General features: G+C 38.4%; 1 protein-coding gene across 38 annotated transcripts in view; it reads left to right on the top strand.

The window, feature by feature from the left end:
- The window catches only part of SORBS2 (sorbin and SH3 domain containing 2), a 319,803-nt gene extending 297,451 nt beyond the window's left edge, over window positions 1-22,352 (top strand). For 23 of the 38 annotated variants that reach the window (XM_060291644.2, XM_060291645.2, XM_060291651.1 and 20 more), the window contains 4 exons: window positions 13,522-13,611; window positions 14,251-14,300; window positions 17,985-18,091; window positions 20,204-22,352. In XM_060291644.2, coding sequence (XP_060147627.1) covers window positions 13,522-13,611; window positions 14,251-14,300; window positions 17,985-18,091; window positions 20,204-20,265 — 309 coding nt within the window. In that variant the 3' untranslated portion in view covers window positions 20,266-22,352. The remainder of the gene's footprint in view (window positions 1-13,521; window positions 13,612-14,250; window positions 14,301-17,984; window positions 18,092-20,203) is intronic. The other 15 variants (XM_060291679.1, XM_060291655.1, XM_060291681.1 and 12 more) reach the window with 1 other exon arrangement.
- Window positions 22,353-22,563: the final 211 nt, after the last annotated feature.

Genomic DNA, 22,563 nt, shown 5'->3' with positions numbered 1-22,563 from the left:
AATTCTATTAAAGCCCCATTCCTATCATAGGACAGAAGTCAAAAGTTAAGTGGAGAGTGTACTGTGCACTGTGCACTGATCCATACTAAGGCCCAAGGACCAAGAGTACTGAGTGCACCAGTGACGTGTCAGCCTAAACAGTCAACCAGCAAGTGCAGTCTTTCTTGAAGATTTTTTCTTTCCAAACCCAAATCATCGACCTGGAAAGAACCAAAGTAAAATGTCTTCCACCAGCCTCTCTCAAGGCCTTCATATGTGTAGCATATAGCATTCTTCCTAGTCCAAAAACAATACATAAATGTATTAGAATGTTTCTAGGCAACACTTCTAGAACAACTTTTAATGAATTTACATAAAAAATTCTGTTTTGTTCAATGTATCCAAAATATAGTGATAATATTGATATACAGAAGTATTTTTTTACTTCAGGAGATTAAGCTTCATAAATTAGACCTCCACTAGATTATATAAAATGTCCAGCTTTTGAAAAAAAGAATGGAAGTCCTAGCAGAAGTTTATTCCTGTTCGCATTATATGCTCCCTTTCTATGTCAACAGTTACTTTGGATTTTTTAAAACTTTGAAATAGCAGTTATGTAAGTTCAGTCTCGTTTTGATCATGGGTTTCTGTTCTTAAAAAATATCTCTCAGAACTTATTCATTTAGAAATGTGTTAACATATAATGATGTAAAAATATTTTATGCCGTATGTTATAATCACCTCACAAACCCAAGTGAGAAAATGATGAAGGTTCAAAAGATTTGGCACAGGAAGAAAGAACACTAAACAGATTCTGGGAATAAAAAAGGCTTCATTATTGGTTTTCATTCTACATTAACATTATTTCAGAGTCATTTACATTTAATCAATATCTGGAAACCTGCTTTGAAAGAAGTAGTCTAGTAAATTAAATCTCTAAAGATTTTGCTGTCTGTTCTTATAATCTCTATGACAGCTTTATCGTGTCATTTGACATTTAATAGACCTTTTCCAAATACTAGTATAAAGTATTCAGATAAATCTTTAATTAACATACTAATTATTTTATGTATTTAAATTCAAAAACTATAAGCAAATATAGACCATAGCATAAAATATTTTTTATATTCACCATCATACCTTTCTGCATTTCTCTGTCTCTGTGTTTTAATGCATTATTATTATTTTCATGTTTTTTTAACTTCATATATCCTGCTCGTTTCTAAGTTGGCTTCCAGCGAACCAGTCCCCCCTCCCTTGCACAAAGCTTCATGTGGCCCAGATAAAGGAGCTCTCCAGGGAATCACCCCGGGGTGGCTGTCCCTGACAGCCAAGTGTCCACTGGTAAAGCCTTTGGCCCCAACACTACCTCCTTTTCTGGACAACTTCTTGGACGAATTAGAGAAGCTTGGTGCTTTAGTTTTACCTGCTGACCAAGCCAAACCAAATACCCCAGAGGAGACCACCCTTGAAATTAAGGAGGACCCCTCTGTTGTCCTCCCATTGCCGCCAGCGTCTGCACCTGCCAAGCCACCCTCCTCGCTGCTACCTCTCCCCCGCCTGGGTGCGACCTCAGCTGCAGCCCAGCCCCCTGGGGCAGCGCCACTTCAGGATTCCAGAAAGACACCTCAAAACCATTTTGCAGATCTGACAATGAGGAAGGGTTCTGCAGGCCCTGAAAAAGTACCTGAGGTCCTAGGTGATAAGTTCGTGACCTCTGCACACGCTAGTGTGGGTCCCTTGCCCCAAACCCTCCCCGTCATTGGAGAAGAAGATGAGGAAATCTATGAGGGGGTCTTGGCAGGTATCCGAAGAGGGCCAGAATCTCAAGAACCAGATGCCTTGTGGTGTGGCCACGATGGCACAGAGGTGACACCACTCCTGCACATAGAGGAGGAAGAAGAGAGGGAAGCTGACCGCTTAAAATTTCCAATAGCAATGCCCACAGACCCTAGGAGTCCTAAGGAAGACAGCGATGCAGCAAAACCCAGTGAAGAGGTACTCTAATTTTGCCTAATTCCTGAAGAACTAACCAGTCTTACTACGGTTAGCTAGTACAGTTAACCATATTAATAAACATCAATTTTGACACTGTCTTGGAAGGTTTCGATGCAAGAAACACAGCACTATATGAGGTAGGGATGGAGGGATGGATAGAAACACACCAAATTTTAACAAGATGATGTAAATATGTGATATTATTCCATTATTTATTTATTACTATAAATCCATATTTAAAGATTTTTGTAATTTAAAGTCTTTCTAATTTTAATATTCATAATAATAGCTAATAGTTGAGCTCTTACTGAGTGTCAGGCAGCTTTCTAAGAATGCTACATCTTTACTTTTCAAAGCTCAGTGGGGTGGGTTATATTATTATTCCCACTTTCGGGATGAGGAAATTGCTACACAGAGAGATTAGTTCACCTCCAGGGTGAGAAAACTATACACCATATCTTTGTAGCAGTAGCAGTTTGAAAAAGAAGGGAAGAAAGAAAGAGAAAGAGAAAGAAAACAAAACAAAAAAGAAAAATATACTGCAGTTCCCTTTCCACTCTTTCTGAAGAGGTAACTGCTTTAAGTTGGTGACGACCTAAGAGTTGAGTCCTACATATTCACCTTACAAACAAGGAACCCTGGGCAATAATTTTAATCAGTTAAGAGGGAAATGCTCTAAATCTTTAGCTTGTAAGCTTCTCTCTTTCAAAAAAGACAAAAACAAAACTTGATGTCTCAAATATTTAATCTGTGAATTAAAAAGCAAATATGATTACTGGCAAATATTGAAATTATGGAACAAAATTCATGATTCATATTATGCCACTAAGCAAGTCACTTTCCCCCATGGCTCCTCTATTTAGAAATCTTTAAAAATGAAAATCAGTTTTAAAACCCCATAATTTCCAATTAAGATCTTACCAATAACAAATGTAGAGGCATTTGGTCTATATGGGGTATTCTTGGGATTAAATCATGGTGAGTGCCCATTAGGCCACCGGACACCCACAAAACCCTGAGTCTTGGCCGTCCCCTAACCAGGTGAGAAAATGTCATCTGGACAAAGAAGGGAGCCATGTCTGCATTCGTATAAAATAAACACACTGCTTAGTAATAGAGATCATTCATTCATTGCAGTAAGTCAAACAGATTTCTAAGTCAATTACTTAAATAACTAATTTCCCCTTCAATTTAATCAAGTTTAAGATGTGGTTAGACATGTGGCTTGGTTCCCAGGAACTGCTACTGCTGGCTGCAGGCAGCACCCACAGCGTGGTGCTCAGGGGGTGAGTTTCACAGCCAGTTCCCACCATGCACGCACATGCACAGACAGAGGTCGTAACTTCCCTAGCTTTGCAGCAAACTGACTATAAATTATGATCTACTTCACAAGCAAGTTACAAAGAGTCATTGCAGGGTTTTATGCTTTCTTCCTCAGTGTTTAGAAGGACCCATCCCACAAATTACGTTATACAACTGTAGATTATGGGGGTTCTTATCTCCAGCTGCTCATATCAGAAAAAAGTGAAACTGATCATAGCCACTGGGAATTTTGAATCAAATGCAGAAGAAACAGTTAGTGCTTTCAAAGCAAGAATTTGTCATAAATGTCACACGCCCCAGGGTATCTGGTAACTTTAAAATTATTTAGCTGTGGGGGGTATTCTCTAAAAAGCATGTGACCTCATGCTGGACACAAGCATAATTGCACCTTGTCTTTCCTCAATATTTAAGCCATCTTCACTTTCTTCGGGAGATAGAACATCTACATCCTTTCCCAGCTGTCTGCTTTCCTCCCTTCCCTCTCATTCCTCCTTGGCCACTGCCTCTGACCTGGTCCCCACACTTTCTCAGCCTACCCAGCCCTACTCATCTCCGCTCCTCCCTAAATACTCTTATCAACAGGAGATAAGCTCACCAAAATTAAAGGTAACTGCATCTTGAGTGTGGTTTATTGCATGTCTTTCAATGAACTTAATTAATTAGATGTGCGTCTTTAGGTTGGTGCCATCTCACAAGATCTAAAAAGCCATTCGATATTGGTTGCTAAGTTTTAACATCATTAGCATGGCCTCTGTCCAAAAATTTGAAAGATATATTTGCATAGCAGCTAGACTTAGATTGAGGAGAAGAACAAACTAAACTTCACACAAGAATAAAAAGCGATTATTAGATTTTTTTTTTTTTAAGTTGAGGGTCAGCAGGAGAACCATCCCATTCAAAGGGGTCAGCTTTGTGCCTGTCACTCTCTGTCACTTCTTAGTGGGCTCATTGCCTCCCAAGTTCCCCAACCAATCAGCAGGTTCAGAAGAGCCTAAGGGCTGGATGATCTTTGGCACTGTCTTGAGCGTTGTTCTTCCACAAAATTGAAGTAAATTAATGAGGATGTGGAAAGGAGGCTTCTTTTGTAGCAGTTAACAAAGATCCATCTCTGAGACTTGTTGGCTGGCTGGCAGCTTTGCTGGTATTTAACTCCCTCTTAGGATACCATGATAAAAGATTTTTAACAAAGTTAATGACTGGCCTTGGAAAGAGATGCAGTGACAACCACAGCATGAAATTAATCCATCTCAGAAAAGTTTTACTTCTATGTCCAGAATGATCCTGAAACCTTTTCCTTTAGACAAAAGGACTTCAAATAATGACTCAACCTCACACTCAATCTTCTCCACCTGAAATGAGAGCCTCTGCACATAAGTCAAAAAACAATACAAAACGAAGGCTCTGGTAGAGTCATGTTTTTGAACTAGGAAGCACCAACACCTGAGAAATGCCATTTATGCAATCTTCCAAACCCCCATCACCAAATCTATCCACCGAAATAGTCCATCTACGTGAATTTTATCTTACGTAGGAAAGGAATCTTTGAAAAAAATGTAGTATATTTTAAAGACATATTGCTCTTTGCCCTTTGAGGTTTTTATCTTAGCTGGCAGGAAATAATTAGGAAATTTTTTAAATAATAATAATTCTTTAGAAAATGTCTGAGTCTAAGAATTTGCCTTTTTTTCTCTCTCTGTGGTTCTCTTTTAAGGTCAAAATATTTATTCCTTGCCTTTCCCTAACTTGTTCTTCAGCCTTTAAGCTCAGTCAATAAGTGGGCAAGTAACTTGAGAATCGGCCTTCTCAAATGTAGAGACATGGAACACACCACTGTAGTGTCAAGGACAAAACCAGAACTTCAACAGGTTGATTCTCCTGCAAGAACCAAGCTCATCTCATACATTCTGTATGTTTCCGTTGTTCCCAGAATGGTATGAGAGAATGGAGATATTCACAGTAACCATGTTTTAAAAGAATACTTTAATAACCACATCAAATAACCAACTCCAGAAAAATGAAGTTTTTTCTCTTTTTTATCTCATATTTGAGAGCGAATGTTCATTTTAATCCCCCACTTTTTCTGAAAACCTTATAAATCTATTTTTTACTCATAGAAAGAATATAAGTTGACTGAAGTTATGCTTGTAAGTATACATACAAATTGCATCAACTACAAATTTTAGGCCATTATTATAGTTTAATCCACATCTGACACAGTAACAAACTGATGTGAATCCTTTAAGAAGGCTTCCTATTTCTCTCATTTCAAGAATGTTAGAAATTTTGCTCATTAGAAAGAAGGAAAGTAACCTAGCACTAAAAGCAAAAAGAAAATAAAATTTTAATAATGCTTTAATAGGCATAGTATAGTATGCATGAAATCATTACAACAATGTTATCAACCCCTATCAGCCATTGTTTTACTTAACTCATGTTAATTTAATGCAATTTTGTTCTTTTAAAGTATTTTCTGAGATAATGTAAGTCTGTCATATGCAATCCAAAATCTTCCATGGAAGTAAAAGTTACCACGACTTTATAGATGATGGAAGACTGAAATGTACATATAAATTATGAGTTTGATATATAAATCAGAATCCAATATTTTCTCTAGTCTTTGAGCATCTTTTAAATATTGGTTTTTCATAATACAAATTATTATAATCCTCAGCTTTGCTGTAAGCTGAGCTTCAAGTTCCATCTAAGAATATTCTGTAAAAGAGTCTTGCAGCAATGTGGACTCAAGCTGCAGTGGAAGCGCTTTGTGAACAGAGAGAAAGACTCTTTCTTGGGTTTCTTCCAAGGAACTCAGTTATTATGGTCCCAGAAGGAAGTCTCCTCACCCTAGAGCCATCCCACTGGAAGGTAATCCCCTTGAGCATAGTTTCCAACATGAAATTAAGCCCTGATTCTTCCTAATATGTTCAAATGATCTTTCCAGTTGTTTATCCACGTCATTCCAACAGCTACTTTTTTTTCTCTATGAGTCTTGATGTTTATAGAACCCTTGTATTAGTCAAGATTGGGGCAGCTGCAGTGCCAGAAGACTCAAAATAATTAGAGCTTAAACAAGGTAGAAATATATATTTCTTATGCATAAATGTAGGGTATCCAGGGTTGGTATGTGGCTATACAGTCATCAGGGATCCCAGGAGATTCCATTTTATTTTGGCACATCACCATGCTCAATGAAAAGCTTCCACTGCATGGTCCAAAGTGGCTGCAGCAGCTCCAGCAGTCCCTTTCTCATTCCAGCCAGCAGGAAGGAAAAAAGGGGAGGGAAGCTTATGTCTTCTTCCTTGAAGGGCATTTTCCAGAAACCGCACATATCCCATCTGTCAGAACTTACCACATAAGCACATCTAGATACAAGGAAGTTTGGAAAATAGACCTTATTAAGAATGGCCGTGTGCCTACCTAACATTTGGGATTCTGTTACTGGGATGACAAAGAAGAGAATGGATATTGGAGAACATGAAGCATTCTCTGCCCCAAGCCTTAAAGAAAAATGCCTGATGCATTTCATCCCCAGAGACTGAAGATATGAGGTCAATCATTACTAATTATTATGAACTTTTTCCTAAATGAGAGTTGAGAAAAGCACATGCTTTTATTTAAAAGTCCATTAGTCGGGCTTCCCTGGTGGCGCAGTGGTTGAGAGTCTGCCTGCCGATGCAGGGGACACAGGTTCGTGCCCCGGTCCGGGAAGATCCCACATGCCGCAGAGCGGCTGGGCCCGTGAGCCATGGCCGCTGAGCCTGCGCTTCCGGAGCCTGTGCTCCGCAACGGGAGAGGCCACGACAGTGAGAGGTCCGCGTACCGCAAAAAAAAAAAAAGTCCATTAGTCCTGCTAAAGTTCCCATAAGCCAAATCAAATACTAGACAGTACATTGCTAGGTCTTGTCCATGAATGGACAGAAAATAAAACATACACACAAGAAAGGTTAGTTTACTCACTGTCATATTAAAAATCTTACTTTGAAAGAACACCAAAGTAGTCACAAGGTGCTTGGAGTTAGAACAATATTCTGTATTTAATTAAACAGTATTTCACAATTTCCCCCAGAAAAGCCTTTTTTTTTTTTGGCCATGCTGCAAGGTTTGTGGGATCTTAGTTCCCCAACCAGGGTCTGAACTTGGGCCCTCAGCAGTGAAAGCGCAGAGTCCTAACCACTGGACCGCCAGGGAATTCCCCATATTTTCTTTGTATGTGTTTTATTAGAAAATTTACCTGTGACAAATGATTGACACTGTCTATGAAATTTGATGGATATGAAGCAGAATTTCCCTGGCTCTTACCTTGCATCTATTCAAATAAACACAAAGAAAACAGGTCAGATCTGAGAGTATCTTGAAACCAATTGTTAAGCATTCTATTAAAGACATAAATTTTCTTGTAAGTGTTCTTAGCCATCTACACTGCATTCAAACATCTTCCCTATACCAACTTCCCTCTATAAATCTCTCTCTGCTCTGCCTGTGAGTTCCCTAGTAAAGCAGCGACTGATGCCTGTGCTGTGAAAACTCTGGGCCGCCAGAAGAGCTGTCTGCAGACTGTTAACCCTTCCTGCTCTGCTCTCATTCGGGAGTTTGGCATGCTGTGTGTGCATGGAAAAAAAAAAACAGGAAAGCTCCTCTGAAGGCTGGGTAATGAAGATGAGAACTAATTAACTTCTTACGGCTTTTCCAGGCTGATTTAAAAAGCGATCTACTTGTCTTGGGTAAGCCTCCGCGTAGCCCAGTGATGTCCTGGAGATCCTGCAGTTCACCAGTCAGAGGGCTCAGCGGTTCCCACAGGGTAGGATCAGACGCCCCACCTTGAGCCAGGCACCCTGGCCACCCCTCCGCCGTCAGTGGGCTGGCTCTTCCTTAGTTGTCATTGCTGTGCTTTGCCAATGAAGTAGGGCTGGAGGTACCCTTGAAAGGAAATGACCTTTCTGATGATGATGAGCAGCTATGAAGTCAGATCAACACGAAAATCCTATCCTGAGTCTCTGGGCAATGAGCTTCTCCTTTATGTGTGTGCGTAAGCTTTCCAAAAGTGACAAAAGACATGCCCCAATTCTCCTCTGTACAAATAAGGGTGTGGTATATGTTGTCTTCCACATCCATCTCGTGTAAATCACTGCTTTCCCATCACTAGTTCTAGTGCAAAGAATAAAGCTGCTGCCAATCATATACTGAACTCACACCCTTCCAGGGATGCTTGCTTCTGTGTCGTTCAGTTTATGTGGATTTCTTTTAACCCATGGCCCTTGTTGTAAAATATCTTGTTGCTCTGCTGACACGTGCCACATTTACTCCATGACCCTTTCAAGCCAACTCTGCTTCTCTGGACTCCAGGGGCTCCCAGTCTCTTGACAGCTCTGATTGAACTTAAAGGTCAGATTACTTTCCCTTTGACTACTTAGTTCTATGGCATCGACAGCCCTGGAAAATGAATGGATTCTAATTGGTACCATTAATACTGAGGACGGCAGCCGAGGAGTTTGAGAATTTTCATCTCTGCCTGAATCGGTCCTTTCCCATTTCTATTTTGATGGCCGCTGGTTTAATCTTACATGCTCCATTACATGATTATGGTTCTGCAAGCTTTTAAGGACTTGATGACAGATTTCCTTTTCCGTTTTTAAGAAATGTAGATACTTCTCTGTATTTAGGCCATTTTTGTGCTTTTTGCCTTGCCTAATAAGACCTGATTTTGTTTCTGAGGCAGAGATTTGTGTTGCCATAGAGAATGAGGAATGTTGATTGGGAGAGATTCTCACAGAAGGGCTTTCCAGAGCCAAAAAAGAAAACTTTTCCAAAATTAATATGGCCCATCCATAAATTCCCATGGGTCAATGAGATGGTATGCTTTGGGTCACCATAAGTTTTGTTCTTTGTCAGATTTTTACATTATGTACTTATATGTTCTATTATATGTGTTTGTGTGGAACACAAATATTCTATATTCTCTAATTTAGGCAAAGTTGTGTTTTCACAATTTAAAAAATAATTTAAATATTTAAAATAATTGTATAAGGTAAGAAAGAAAAATACGCCTAGAAACATAAACATGGTACTGTTTGTTATTAAGAGAATTTCATCTAATTCTGGTTGGCAAGTACCACACCTAACATTTTCTGGGAAAAAAAAATAAGAACTCTAGAACTGCTAATAGCTCTTTCAAAGATTTTCCCACATTAGTATTTAAAGTAATGGTCAATCCTCACCTAAGAATTACCTAGTACTAGATATAGCTAATCCTCCAGATGCCTCTGCAGAAGCACAGGTAAGAAGGTAGGTTTAGGATAGACTGTGCCTTACTATCTCAGCTAGAAAAGTATATATTTTACTGATACCTAAGGTTCTAGGATATTTCAAACCAACTTTCTTATGAGCAGTGGCTTGTGATTGGTTCTGGCTTTGAAAATTAGCATGTGTTTAAAACCTGTCTCATTTGTATCTGCTTTTGACAACACTAAAAAACAGCTACACTAAAAGAGAAAAAAAGATTGTTGCATTGCCAAGGAAAAAGCTAAATATTTAGGATTCTATAAAAACAGCATGTTTCATTGGGTTTTCTCATTTTTATTGTGCTCTTAAGACTCATTAAGGAAATATAAATATGACATAATTCTCGCTTAAAATTTCCAGCACAGTGACTGCAATCTGTTAACTTCAAAATCATCTTTTTAAACTCACAGCTCATATGAGCTTCTTGAATGTCACTCATGTATCTTCTATATTTATCACAAAACCGCTAAGAAGTTATGAGTAATAGAAATGCCTGAGCAGATAGTGAAAATACAAATGAACACAGACCAAAAATACTGGTGGCTAAAGACTGATCCTTTCTCAAGAATTTAAAACGTGGGATAGGAATAACATGGTCAGAAAAACAGATGAATATCGTTTCCACATCGCTCTGTGGTCTTTAAAATATCCTTTCAAAATGAATCCAGGCTGAAGCAACTTGGTGAGAGCTGTCCAAAGGCAAAACAACTTTTAACATGTTGCTGCCATTACTCACCATTAGGTGGCAAAAGAGTGCAGATACCTCACAGGTCTTTGCCCCAGGGTTTGTGCCCAGTTATAAGGAGGGGGAAACGCAAAAGACAACCTTCTACGACAATTTGTTTGGGTATCCATACAGAACATAAACACTTGCCTAAAGGAAAAAAATTAAGGTGTTGATTTTAAAAAGCCTGTGCTATCTATTCCATCATAGTAAGCTTTTATGCAATAAAGAGTGAGAGTCAGAATTGTAGTTCTGTTCCTTCTTCTTGCTTATTTGTGATATTAAGAAATTATCTTTGGGTTTTGGTTTACTGATCTGAAAAATGAAGTTTAATTATTGTTTTAAAATTAATTGTTTTTACATGACTGAGACACTTGGGAATTAACCAAAACCAGTTGTCATAGCTCTCTGACAACTGAATGAGTATCAGAGGAAATATATCTGTGGAAACGTGGATTCCTTTATGGATTCCCTGAGGGGGACAAGATCTAAACCATCAACTTGTCCACCTCCTTGATTTTAGAGATAAGGAAGCTGAGGTGCATATCCAAGGTCATATAGTTAGTCATCGCCAACACTGGAAAGACACAAACATGCCCTCATAAGTATCTGTGCTGCTTATTCCTCTATTGACCAAAGACTATTTTTTAATATAAATTTATTTATCTAATTAATTAATTTATTTTTGGCTGCGTTGGGTCTTCGTTGCTGCGCACGGGCTTTCTCTAGTTGCAGCAAGTGGGGGCTACTCTTCCTTGCGGTGCGCAGGCTTCTCATTGCAGTGGCTTCTCTTGTTGCGGAGCATGGGCTCTAGGCGCGCGGGCTTCAGTAGTTGTGGCGCGTGGGCTCAGTAGTTGTGGCTCGCATGCTCTAGAGCGCAGGCTCAGTAGTTGTGGCACACGGGCTTAGTTGCTCCTCAGCATGTGGGATCTTCCCGGACCAGGGATCAAACCCGTGTCCTCTGCATTGGCAGGTGGATTCTTAACCACTGCACCATTAGGGAAGTCCCAAAAGACTTTTAAAATAAATTATTTCAGTTGCTGTAACTGGTCATCTTTCCTTAAAACTGCCTCCTAGCTATCCATATTCACATGGAGATGATTCCTATCAAAAGTAACCTCAGAAAAGTTCTAAAAGTCACCATTATAATAGATACACAACTTCTCTGCTAATAAAAGCTGTGATAAATCCTAGCCTCAGTATGTGAACAGTATAGAAAACCAGTGATTCAGAAAAAACAAAACAGTGGGGGTAGATCCTTTTAAAGGATATGAAGGAAGTATTGAGAAAGATGAGTAAAAACAAGGATGTTACTGGCTGACACACCCAGGAACACAAGTTCTTAAGACTTAGAGGCCTGTAGAATTAACGAAGCCACATACTTCTGGCAATAGCCCAATTTTCATAATTGCCACAGAGATGGTTCATTGAAATGATTTATGAGATGAGTTGAATTAAAGGAATTAAACCAGGGGAATTGTAATCACAATAACGGAAAGGTGCTATACGGATTTTATAAGTAGATTGTTTTACGTTAATGAACAGTTTAATCCTGAAAGTTGCATTCACATTTTAACGTAAGGGAGCAATGAAATTAGACCAGCCAGTTTTACCAAGCACTGGATGCCGTGATATCAAAGTGAAACTTCTACTCAACTCAAAAATATTAGAATGGCTTAAATATGTGGAAATAGGCATGCCATTTTTAGAGCACAATGAAATATATTTTACAAAAGATTTTCTCTTAAGACAAGAACAAATAATATTTCCTTATTTATAACTTTGTTGTGCACTGTAAACTGCTCTATGATTGTTTTTGTGAGAGAACCATTGCTATCTTGGTATGTGATTCAAAACATGGCATTTTCGATTTTTTTAATTGCGTTTTTAAATATAGTGTGTTTGAGTAACTAACACCAGCATTTTTAATATCGTGTGGCTTCAATGCATAATCTTTGGCCCGAAATTTTACTCCTGGAAATGTGTCCTAAGAGATAGTTCAAAACAAGAAAATAGTTCTTTGTATAAAAATTGTATGGTATTGTTATTTATGATAGTGAAAAGGGCGAGATCAATCTGAACTTCAAAAACAAAAGAGAGAGAGAAATGGTTAAGACAACCAAAAAAGGTATAGACAGATATGTAAGGGAATAATATTCTGCAGTGATTTAAAATGAAAAGGAAGACTGAGAAAAGGAAACTGGAAATAATTACAAAATATTAATAGCAATTGATATATACAAATCTTATTTCTGCATAAACATATATATAAGATATATATGACATACATCATATATATATGACTGGATGAGAACCTGTAGAAAGGTAATAGGATATAGGCTTATGAATGACTTATTTTACCTCTTCATACATTTAAACTGATTTCAATAATATGTTGAATTAAATGACCATAAAAATGGCTGGAAAATGGTTTAGTCTTAATCATTCTTAAAATAGTATATGTTATAATTCTAATAATAGATACATTGTTAGTTATTTTATGTTGATTTATAGGGTAAGTATTATACTCTTAAGTCATACATGTGTCTGATAATTTTTATCCACTCTTTAATCTTATGCTTATATATTCCATGCACAGACTGTTGAGTGAAATTTCTAAGAATACTGTTCGTAAACATTTCCAATTACTATTAACTGAAAGCTTAAAGTTTTAGTAGTAAGCACCTAGTCTACTATGCTAGATAGACAGCTTGGATGGGAAGGGAGTGGATAAAGAACGCAGGAAGGGAGCAGATTGTAGACTCGAAGACTCAGAGGAGCCCCAGAGTCCCCCTCCGTTCTTGGACCAATGGGGTTTCTATGGACAGTCTGCAGGGGGAATTCCCAGCCTCTCAGTAATCCATTCCTAACTCCGGGATCCAGGAATTAGCCCTGAGGTCTAAAGACATGGATCTAAAAATGAATGCAGTCATCAATAAAGAATCACTTACAATTGCCATGCAATTTGCCATGCAAACTCTGGTTTATCTCATTTTACCATGCAGCCATCATTTAGAAGAGAATGCTTTTGAAGTGTGTTATGAATGAACTGAAATTCTTTTTTTCCCCCCTTAAAAGGTAACATTTAGGTAGTCGGTATAAACTACATTGTGTTTACATATTCAAGAAATGTGTGAACTTTCATTCATTGCAATTTTTATGTGGATATATGGGACGCAAAGGCTTGTCATTTCCAATATTATAAGTATCTATTACAGATACTGGTCTTGATGCTTAGTTTAAAAAGAAAGGAAACTCTTTTGAGAGTTCAGTGCACTGGGAATTTCTACCAATATTTCTCTTCTAAGGTAAAATGTTACATGTTACCTGGATATTGTTTGTTACATGCTATTTCATACTCTCTGTTTTCTCTTTTTAAAAATGCATGTGTTTCCTCCACATTGAGAACAGAGAGTGTAACTTCAAATGTAGCATGACATGTCTGCCTCTTGACATGTTTATCTGTACTGTATGTGAAAATGTTGTCTGTGAAGGAAAAGTATATTAGAATGAATGTGGATACTTTGCTGTTAGACTAAATGTGGTTTATTCTTTGCTTGTTTGAGAAAACGCTGAAGAATAAGGTTGTATGAAGGTGTCCAGACTTCCCAGTCTAGTGATTTGGTGTCTATGTTCTTGCCATGTTCCTGGCCTCTGAAAAATCAATGGGACTAAACCCTGACTCTTCCTTAAAGCTTGAGCAGACAAGATTGCAGATATGTTCAAAACATTTGAACCTTGGTTATTTCAATTTAATTTAAAGCACCTTTCAAAATACTTTAATTATTAATCCAGCAGAAACCCTTTATTTGGTTTTTTTCCCTTCCTCTTGGTTTTTTACAACAGGAAATATTAAATGTCAAGAAAAGTGCCATGCCATTATCCAAATTATCTTTTAATTAGTACCAGTTTAAGCATTGATTACATTGAAAATCATTTCATTTCAGCCACAGCGTCCTGTGTTTACTCATGAAAACATTCAAGGTGGGGGGGAACCGTAAGTATTCTTCTTATCTTCTAAATTCGAGACTAACCTTGACCCACAAAATGGACAACTGATGTACCATAAGCGAGGATGGTACAACTTTGCAAATGAAAGAGATCAGAGTAACTAACATGAGATGACATCTCCCAGATTAAGAGAAATTGCAATAGTCTCCATCTTTCACAACAGAGAACAGAAGCTAATTTAAGAAAAAAAAATCCGTGATTTTGCAGAGAAGACTTTGATTTATGCACTAAGAAAAAACCCTTCCAATGCTGCAGTGATTCCTAAGATTCATGAATCTGTCTCCCGCTCTTTTCTACTCACCACGTAGATTCTAGTAACTACAGCCTTAAAGATACACTGAAAATGTTCTAACATTGTTTTTACACATATTTGAAGAGCAGGAGAATGTCAAAGTAGACCTACAGTGATACGTTAGTAGCATAATTCCAAAGTTCCATTCTTTTGGAAATGGCAGTATTAAAACATGCACTGTCATTCAGTTACACGATGTTCACTACCCAGAGGACCAGGAAAATGCCTTTTCACACTTTCTTTCAAATCCCCTCTCCTTTCTAAGTCGAATCAATCTGAAGGTGTCACACATTGTCTTTTAGGGTCTCCTTCTGCCCCATTTTGCCCATGAGAGATATTCAGATGTTATCCACTTCCTGTTGGCTGTTGCCTACTCTGAGTGCAGAGCTAGACACTGGGAAGGAACATTTACAGGACTAAACCACGTCAGGCTGACTTGAGCACACACAGCGTGCCTCCTGCCCACTGTCCAAGCTCTGCTCCCCCGGAGCAGAGCAAACCAGGGGGGCCTGGTGACCTCACTCCTCACAGACCTGGTGCTCAGCTAAAAGCATGCTCCTCGGAAACCATCTCTAACCTGAAACTGGCTCTCACGGAGTACAGCCAGAAAGGTTTTATTTGCTAAGGAAAAGACTATGAAAAAATAGCTTGGAGGTACAAATAATTCAAAATTTCATTTACTTGGAAAAATGTTAAATATAACTTGTAACTCGAAAGGTTTGTGTTTCCTTATTTACACAAATGATGAAGGGATCACATCACAAAAAGTAAATCCCAAGGCTGCTTAGGTTTACTGCATTATCAACACATTATATCAGCAGCTTTTAATGAATTTATGAATTAAGATGTAGGTGATGTCACACTGTTTCATGTCACAAAGTTAATGCTTCCTCGTGTTTATGAGCTCACAGGTGGAAAAAGGCATTTTCAGTGTCCTGCTTTGGACATAAAACATTCTTTATTAAATTTCTATTTGATCACAATGCCAATTAGATGGGTGTCACTTAATCTCTTTCATTTAAGAAATAGGTTTTGAGTGAAAATAGGAACATAATGTTATAATGTCACTGCAATTCAGAAGTATGGTAAAATATGTTATAGAAGAAGTTGCAAGTTATAGAGAGAGCTTCAAGTTTGGTTGAGCATTTCCTATTTAAAAGACAGATTTCTTTTTGAGGCATCCTAACCCCACCACCATCATTCATCTCACCAACACATCTTTCAAAACAGCATTTTTTTTATTGTAATTCGACTGCATTTCCTGTCATGCAATACTGATTTTGAAAGCCAGCAGAGGCAGGAGGATTTCCAGAAGGTTTGTTTATGTTTCCATGAAACTTCCAAATTTTTTTTTTTTTTGGTGGTCTAATTAAACCAGAATGGTAAGTAAACTCTGATAAGCATAGTGGCTTTCATCATATCAAAGTGAAGGAGTTCATGCCAATTTTTTTTTTTTTTTAATCTCTTGGGACCTTGAGATTCTTCAAGCAGCTGGGGTTTGTGGCCTTAAATAGGCCTGTCTCTGTAAGTGGCTGGAGATGTGCCTGGGTGAAGGCTGAAGCCTGAAAAGCTCAGAGAATCAGTGTTTCCCAAAGTGAGAGATGCAATGTATATCCATGGAATTAACAGCCCAGGAATGCCTATCTCCCTCAAATGTGAGATTGTAAAAGGAACTATGGTGAAATTAACTTTCCCCAGGGATAGACAAGAGATATTCCTCCATTCCTTCACCTGAGCATCTTCAAATCAAACAGCAGAATAATTTGTTCCAACCAGGGTTGGCCCATGCAAACATCCAAATTAAGGAATGCCGGTATTCAAGACCTTCCTGTCTGTTTTCCACATGGCTCTGGGATTCAGGCTACCTTTCTTTGTCCTTCCCCACAATCAGAGAATCCTTTTTCCATAGAAGACCTCAGAAGCTCAAGTGGTTAAAAAGGTTTACTAGGAGGACAAAATATTAACAGGGGAAGAAATCTCTAACGTTGGAATTTCAGGCTTTGCTCTCAGGCCAGGGAAGATAATGTTTCTAGGAGAGGCTGATAGGCACCACATCTTATCAGCTCTTTCCCCAATACACCCTCCCCCAATCCAACTTTATCCAGACCCCCCAATGTGAAAAGTTCAAGGACAGGGAGAGAAGCCAATGCAGCCGAGGCCCCAGTGTATCACATGATGTTTGAGTTCAGGTGACATGATAGAATAGTTTTGTTCTACCAAAGTATGATTTTCTGACTGAATGAAGTAATCAAAATAAATCATTCTTGTTCCTGAGCAGTATCCAATATTATCAACCTTTTAAAGTTGGCTTGAAAAAATTCACAGTGCCCTGAAATGTGGTTCTTATTTTCTTACATTGGCAGAATTACATTAACTGTTATGAAGAACGGCAGAAACAAATTCACTAACTTTTAAAAAAAATCCCCCTCACATACTGATAATATTTTAGTGGTAATATGAAGTTTTCATGTTCACTGCATATCAAATGCTTCCTGACCCCGAGCTGCTAGAACTTGTGTCTTTCCAAAATGCCAGTCCATATGAATATGCATGCTATTTTATTACCAAAAATTCAATGTCTGAGTTTGCTACTGATCAATGTCAACAAAATATGTGTTCTCAAAGAATTCAGACAGAGAAAGTGGCAGCATTCTATCAGTAATTCTTTTTTATATGATTATTTTGAGAGTTTTTACATTGAACACAATTTCTCTGAGACCCATTTAAAAAGGAACGTATGTCCCTAACCTACTGTTTGAGATCACCACTTACACTGATTCAAACTATGAAACTAAACTGCTTTAAAGAATTCCTCCTGGTAAAAAAACAAAAAAAAAAAAAACAAAGAACACTTCTCTGTTATAGTAATTCCCATACAGTGATTTAGAAGTTGTGTCTGAGACATTTTGTGCATCTCAATTTAGAATCTTTTGAAAATTCCACTTGCAAGCTGCAATTACTTGCTTCTGATTATGGCTAATTAAAACTGTAATTCCTTCTTGTTTTTATATAGCTGAATAATGCACATATCACTTCTTTTATATTCTGTACTATCATTTAATGTCCGAATGATAGCTATCCATGACTGGACAATTGAAATGCAGGTCCAATTTATAAATGTTTTAATCCAACTATGGATATTAGAATCTTCCATAAATTTTCCCCATTATGAGTTTTGAAATGCTATTAGAGTGGTCTAATTCCCATGAAAGCCTAACTACTTCTACTTACTTTACATGCTTACCAAAGACTTATACTACCTAATTAATATGTTAATAAGAATAGAAATGTTAAAAGTAAAATAAATATTATACTCTCTTCTGTAGTTTCACAGAGGCATAAAGATTTTGTTTAACGCGTCCATTTGTCCTGTTTAAGGTTTCAGGCTCTGTATAACTATACTCCTAGGAATGAAGACGAGCTGGAGCTCAGAGAAAGTGATGTCATTGACGTGATGGAAAAATGTGATGATGGATGGTTTGTGGGTATGTGTACATTGGCCATTTTGTAATTTGCTTATGTTTGCTCCCTTGCACGGTTGGATGCGATAGTCAAGCTTTCTTTGATTTCATAATGCCTTTGATCTTTCACACATCCATATGCACTATGTAATCTCAAGGCAATGACTTTTTTTTTTTGCGGTACGCAGGCCTCTCACTGTTGTGGCCTCTCCCGTTACGGAGCACAGGCTCCGGACGCGCAGGCTCAGCGGCCATGGCTCACGGGCCCAGCCGCTCCACGGCATGTGGGATCCTCCCGGACCGGGGCACGAAACCATGTCCCCTGAATCGGCAGGTGGACTCTCAACCACTGCGCCACCAGGGAAGCCTGGCAATTGCATTTTTAATATAGTTTAGTATTTACTGCTTCAGGTATACGTGATTTTCTGCTGGTTTTGTTTCCAGTTCAACTGAGAGAAGAAAATTTCTTTAAATAGCACCAACCAGGAAAGACTGAGATCTAAGAACAAAAACAACGAAACTGCTCCCTAGATGCAAAATACCAATACCCTTGTTGAGTGGTAAATGTTAGTCGTCAGCAGTGAGGATCTAATTTGAGAAAACAAGATGAAATGAACAACTCACCCATGACTAGGTCTGCTGTAGGTGCCCTAAAACACCAGTGATTCACCTTCGCTTTAATGTGTGGTCCAAGTAGAAGTTCCATTCTCACCACTTAAAAAACAATCCCATTCTTACCGTCTTAAAAGAAAACTAGAGGTTTTCTGAGAAAAATTTTGTAGACAAGAGTATCATATACTAAGTCACAGAGGAAAGAGGTAAAGAGGAATCAGAGGCATAGGAGGATGGAGGAGACAAAAGATGAGGGAATAAGGGCTTTCTGTAGACAGGCCAACAGTGGGGAAATATAAGAGCAAAGGCCACATTAGCAGCCACAAGCCTCTGCCTCTGTTTATATTAATCCCCCATTTAGAAGAAGGTAAAATGGCTTACCTACACAGGGATAAAGAAAATCAGTCATCAAACCAGGACAGTAAATGCAAAAGGGAAGTGTAGAGACCCTGTTCGCTCTATGTGAGCTGGAAATCATAAGGACGAATTTAGTGCACTAGCTCTTCCAAACAGTTTCAAAGAAATCATGTTATTCTAATCCAAAGGCGATCATAATGATGGCCGCTTATGCATTTGGTTTTACTCCTCATATTAGAAACATGCCCAGTGATAGAACCCCCGCCCACTAGTAGTGGTCTATCTTTCTTTTCTTTAGTGACTTGGTAAATAGTTCAAATTTTCTATATTTTATTAAGGACCCTGGCAGCGCTATTTGTAAATGAATGCTGTGGCGCTCAGCATGATCTTGTATGAGATAATAAAACTGGAGAGTGATGGCAGCCCCAGTAAAGCCTTCACGTTACACTGTGCTGAGGAGCTGTGACAGACGTCCTGCTCCCAGAACCAAGCCTTGCTGTGGTGCTTTTCCAGCCTACCTTATCACGTGGCCAGCCTTATCCTAACTGAGAAGATTGGATTTGAAAATGTCACTTCCCAGCTGCGTTTCCTATTCCACTCCTCACTCCTGTCTAGCAGCCTCGGTAATGGAGCCTCATCAGACTTGAGTATCATTGTACTTAAAAGCCCACCTCTGGGCTTCCCTGGTGGCGCAGTGGTTGAGAGTCCGCCTGCCGATGCAGGGGACACGATTCGTGCCCCGGTCCGGGAGGATCCCACAGACCGCGGAGGGGCCGGTCCAGTGAGCCATGGCCGCTGAGCCTGCGCGTCCGGAGCCTGTGCTCCGCAACGGGAGAGGCCACAGCAGTGAGAGGCCCGCGTATCGCAAAAAAAAAACACAAAAGCCCACCTCCTCAGCAAGACTGTCTCTCCCCTCAGACTGAGAGGCTGAGCTTTCTGTTCAGCCCGGTGTGATGGAAGCACAGCATTTAAGCTCAAGAGGCAACAGAGGCATCAGGCAAAACAGATAAAACTGCTTACTTTGTCTTCCTATCTATCCCTTCAAGTGAGTTTTCTCTCTTTTCCAAACCCTGAGGGCTTGCTCTCTTAGTGAGTTTTCAAGCCCACATAGATGAACTGACATTTAATGGCTGTTACCCCTCTTTCATGTATCACTTCTATTTTCAGGAACCTCAAGAAGAACCAAATTCTTTGGTACTTTTCCCGGGAACTATGTCAAGAGGCTGTGAATCACTCTCCCCATTATTTATGCTGCATTTCAGCACCACATCTGCATAACCTTGCCTGAAAGATCTCCACAGGCCTCCTGCTGTTATGCCTTCTGGTTTCCAATAGAAGTCACCCACCATCACCATCTCCATCTGCCACCAAACCACCAGCAATGGAACTGCCGCTGCGGTGGGGAGATTGGAGGATTTGCTTCGATGTGAAAGTGCATATTCCTGCCGTCTGCTCTAAACTTTGAAAAGTCAATATGCGGCAGCAGAAAGAAAATCATTATACTTAATAACAGTTGAGTAGTTGAGGCAAAAAAGTAAGTGTCTCAAGGAGGCTCTCTTGTCCACTCTGAAAGATGTTCTCCCCTCAGGCAACCAGAAGCTTGTTTATTACTACTTGCTGGGGTTTGCATTTTCACCTTCTTAGCTTGGCAGTATATTTTCCTTTCACGAGTTTGCCTAGTGTCCTGGTTTACACGATATGACAACTGTACTTCAGCTATTGTTTGCCTGCACTTACATGTTGTAATATGCACAGTGATTACAGAATCTAAAGCGAGAGTAGGAAAGTTAATTCGAATGAGTGTGATTTTGTTGAATTGAATGTGAGTTTCAAATAGGAGTCTTCTGCAGGATTTTTTTTTTTTTGTACTTTTTAGAAGTGCAAACAATAAGTGAATAAGAGCCTTTGGTAATAATCAGGAGAATATAAGAGGTTTAGCTAGATTACAGAAAACGATTGTGTTGTAAAGTTGCATTGCTATTTTATATTAAAATGTAATAATCAGCATCATGAACAATGAGCTCTTAGTGTTTTATTTATCTGATAAAAGTTAAATGAAAGCAGTGTTAGTGAGAGGTGCAAAGAATCATTCTAACATAGACACTTGAAAGCATCTGTAAGCAATATTCATAGGTAAGATTTCACTGTGTGTACACATACACATTTGAGATTGTATGAGAACAGACAATCCATAAGATATGTTGTACATTTATGGAAATGTAAAGGAATCTCACATATTATTTTATAGAAATAGAGTACTTCAGAAGCATCACAAGTATTAAGGCTGGTTTTAGTAAGGATTATGATCAGTACAATTATTTTTACTATGATAATTATTTTTCTTCTCTGGAACTCAGAATCCTGGCTACATTTGAGGACAGGAATATGTTGAGCCTGATTTTCCTAGTGTGTGTAAAATATTTCCTCAGAATACATTAGGCACTTTTTAGAAGCAATGTTAAATCATTCAGGTTAAATTTTCTGCCCTGCAGTAGAAACCTTGAAGATGATATTGGGACCTGAAAGATTTAATGTGCTTAACAGTGCCTGAATTACACATACCCCGAGAACTAGCTTTGTATTTCTTATGACTTTGCATAAGAACTATTCATATTTGGATCCTGAGCACCTTATAGACAAAACTTTTTATGGCATTTCTTCTGTGAACAGTGGTTGATCTTTTCACAATGCATGTAGACTCTAGAATTTTGTACATATGTTTGCTCATTTTTTGTATGGACTATTTAGTTGTTGAGAAAACAGGGGAATTTCCTAATTTGGTCTTTATCCTTCCTTTAAACTAAGCTAAAACACTTTCAACAGATTACCCTTTACATCTCCCACAAATCATCATTATGCCTTGACAGTGCAATTCTGTAAGACAGCACTTCTGCAAAAGTTTATGAACATAAAACATCTTAGCAGCCAAACTGAAATGTATATAACTACCGATTAGAGAGGAATTTCATTAGAAAGAAGGTAAAGAAACATCTTTGAGTAGCCTTGATTACTACCTTGATTACTGTCAAGTTCACAGCCAGCTTTATATTTTAAAGGCTTTGGGTTTGAAATTAGGTCAACTGCATGCAGCTTTGCTGATAAATGAATAATTACCTTTGATGCCATTTATGAGAAAAAATTCAATATCTGTTGCCTGTCATATTTAAGAAAAATTAATGTTTCTATTCTCTGTATCTGATTTTAAAAGGAAAAATATTCATACCTAGCTTTTAGGTAATTGACTTTGAATTCTTACAAGCAAAGGTCATTGTGTTTTTCTTGAATAGACATCTAATAAATTTTGCTTGGAAGTATACTTCAGTTCTTCTTCTTGACATTTATCCTTACATGAATTGTGTATTTTATCCCAATCGGTTAGATAAACCTCAGAGGAAATGCATTTGCTCTGTGTTCTCTTGACACACAAATGGAGAAAAGATGCATTTGCATAAGCTCAGAGAAGAAATATTTTTTAAACCCATCACCAAAGCTCATTTGCTAAATACTCCTTGGCTAAACATTGCTCT

The sequence above is a fragment of the Globicephala melas genome, chromosome 21 (genome assembly GCF_963455315.2).
Source record: "Globicephala melas chromosome 21, mGloMel1.2, whole genome shotgun sequence".
NCBI classification, from domain to species: domain Eukaryota; kingdom Metazoa; phylum Chordata; class Mammalia; order Artiodactyla; family Delphinidae; genus Globicephala; species Globicephala melas.
Note: the sequence above shows the minus strand (reverse complement) of the source record. Positions and strands in the feature narration are given on the sequence as shown.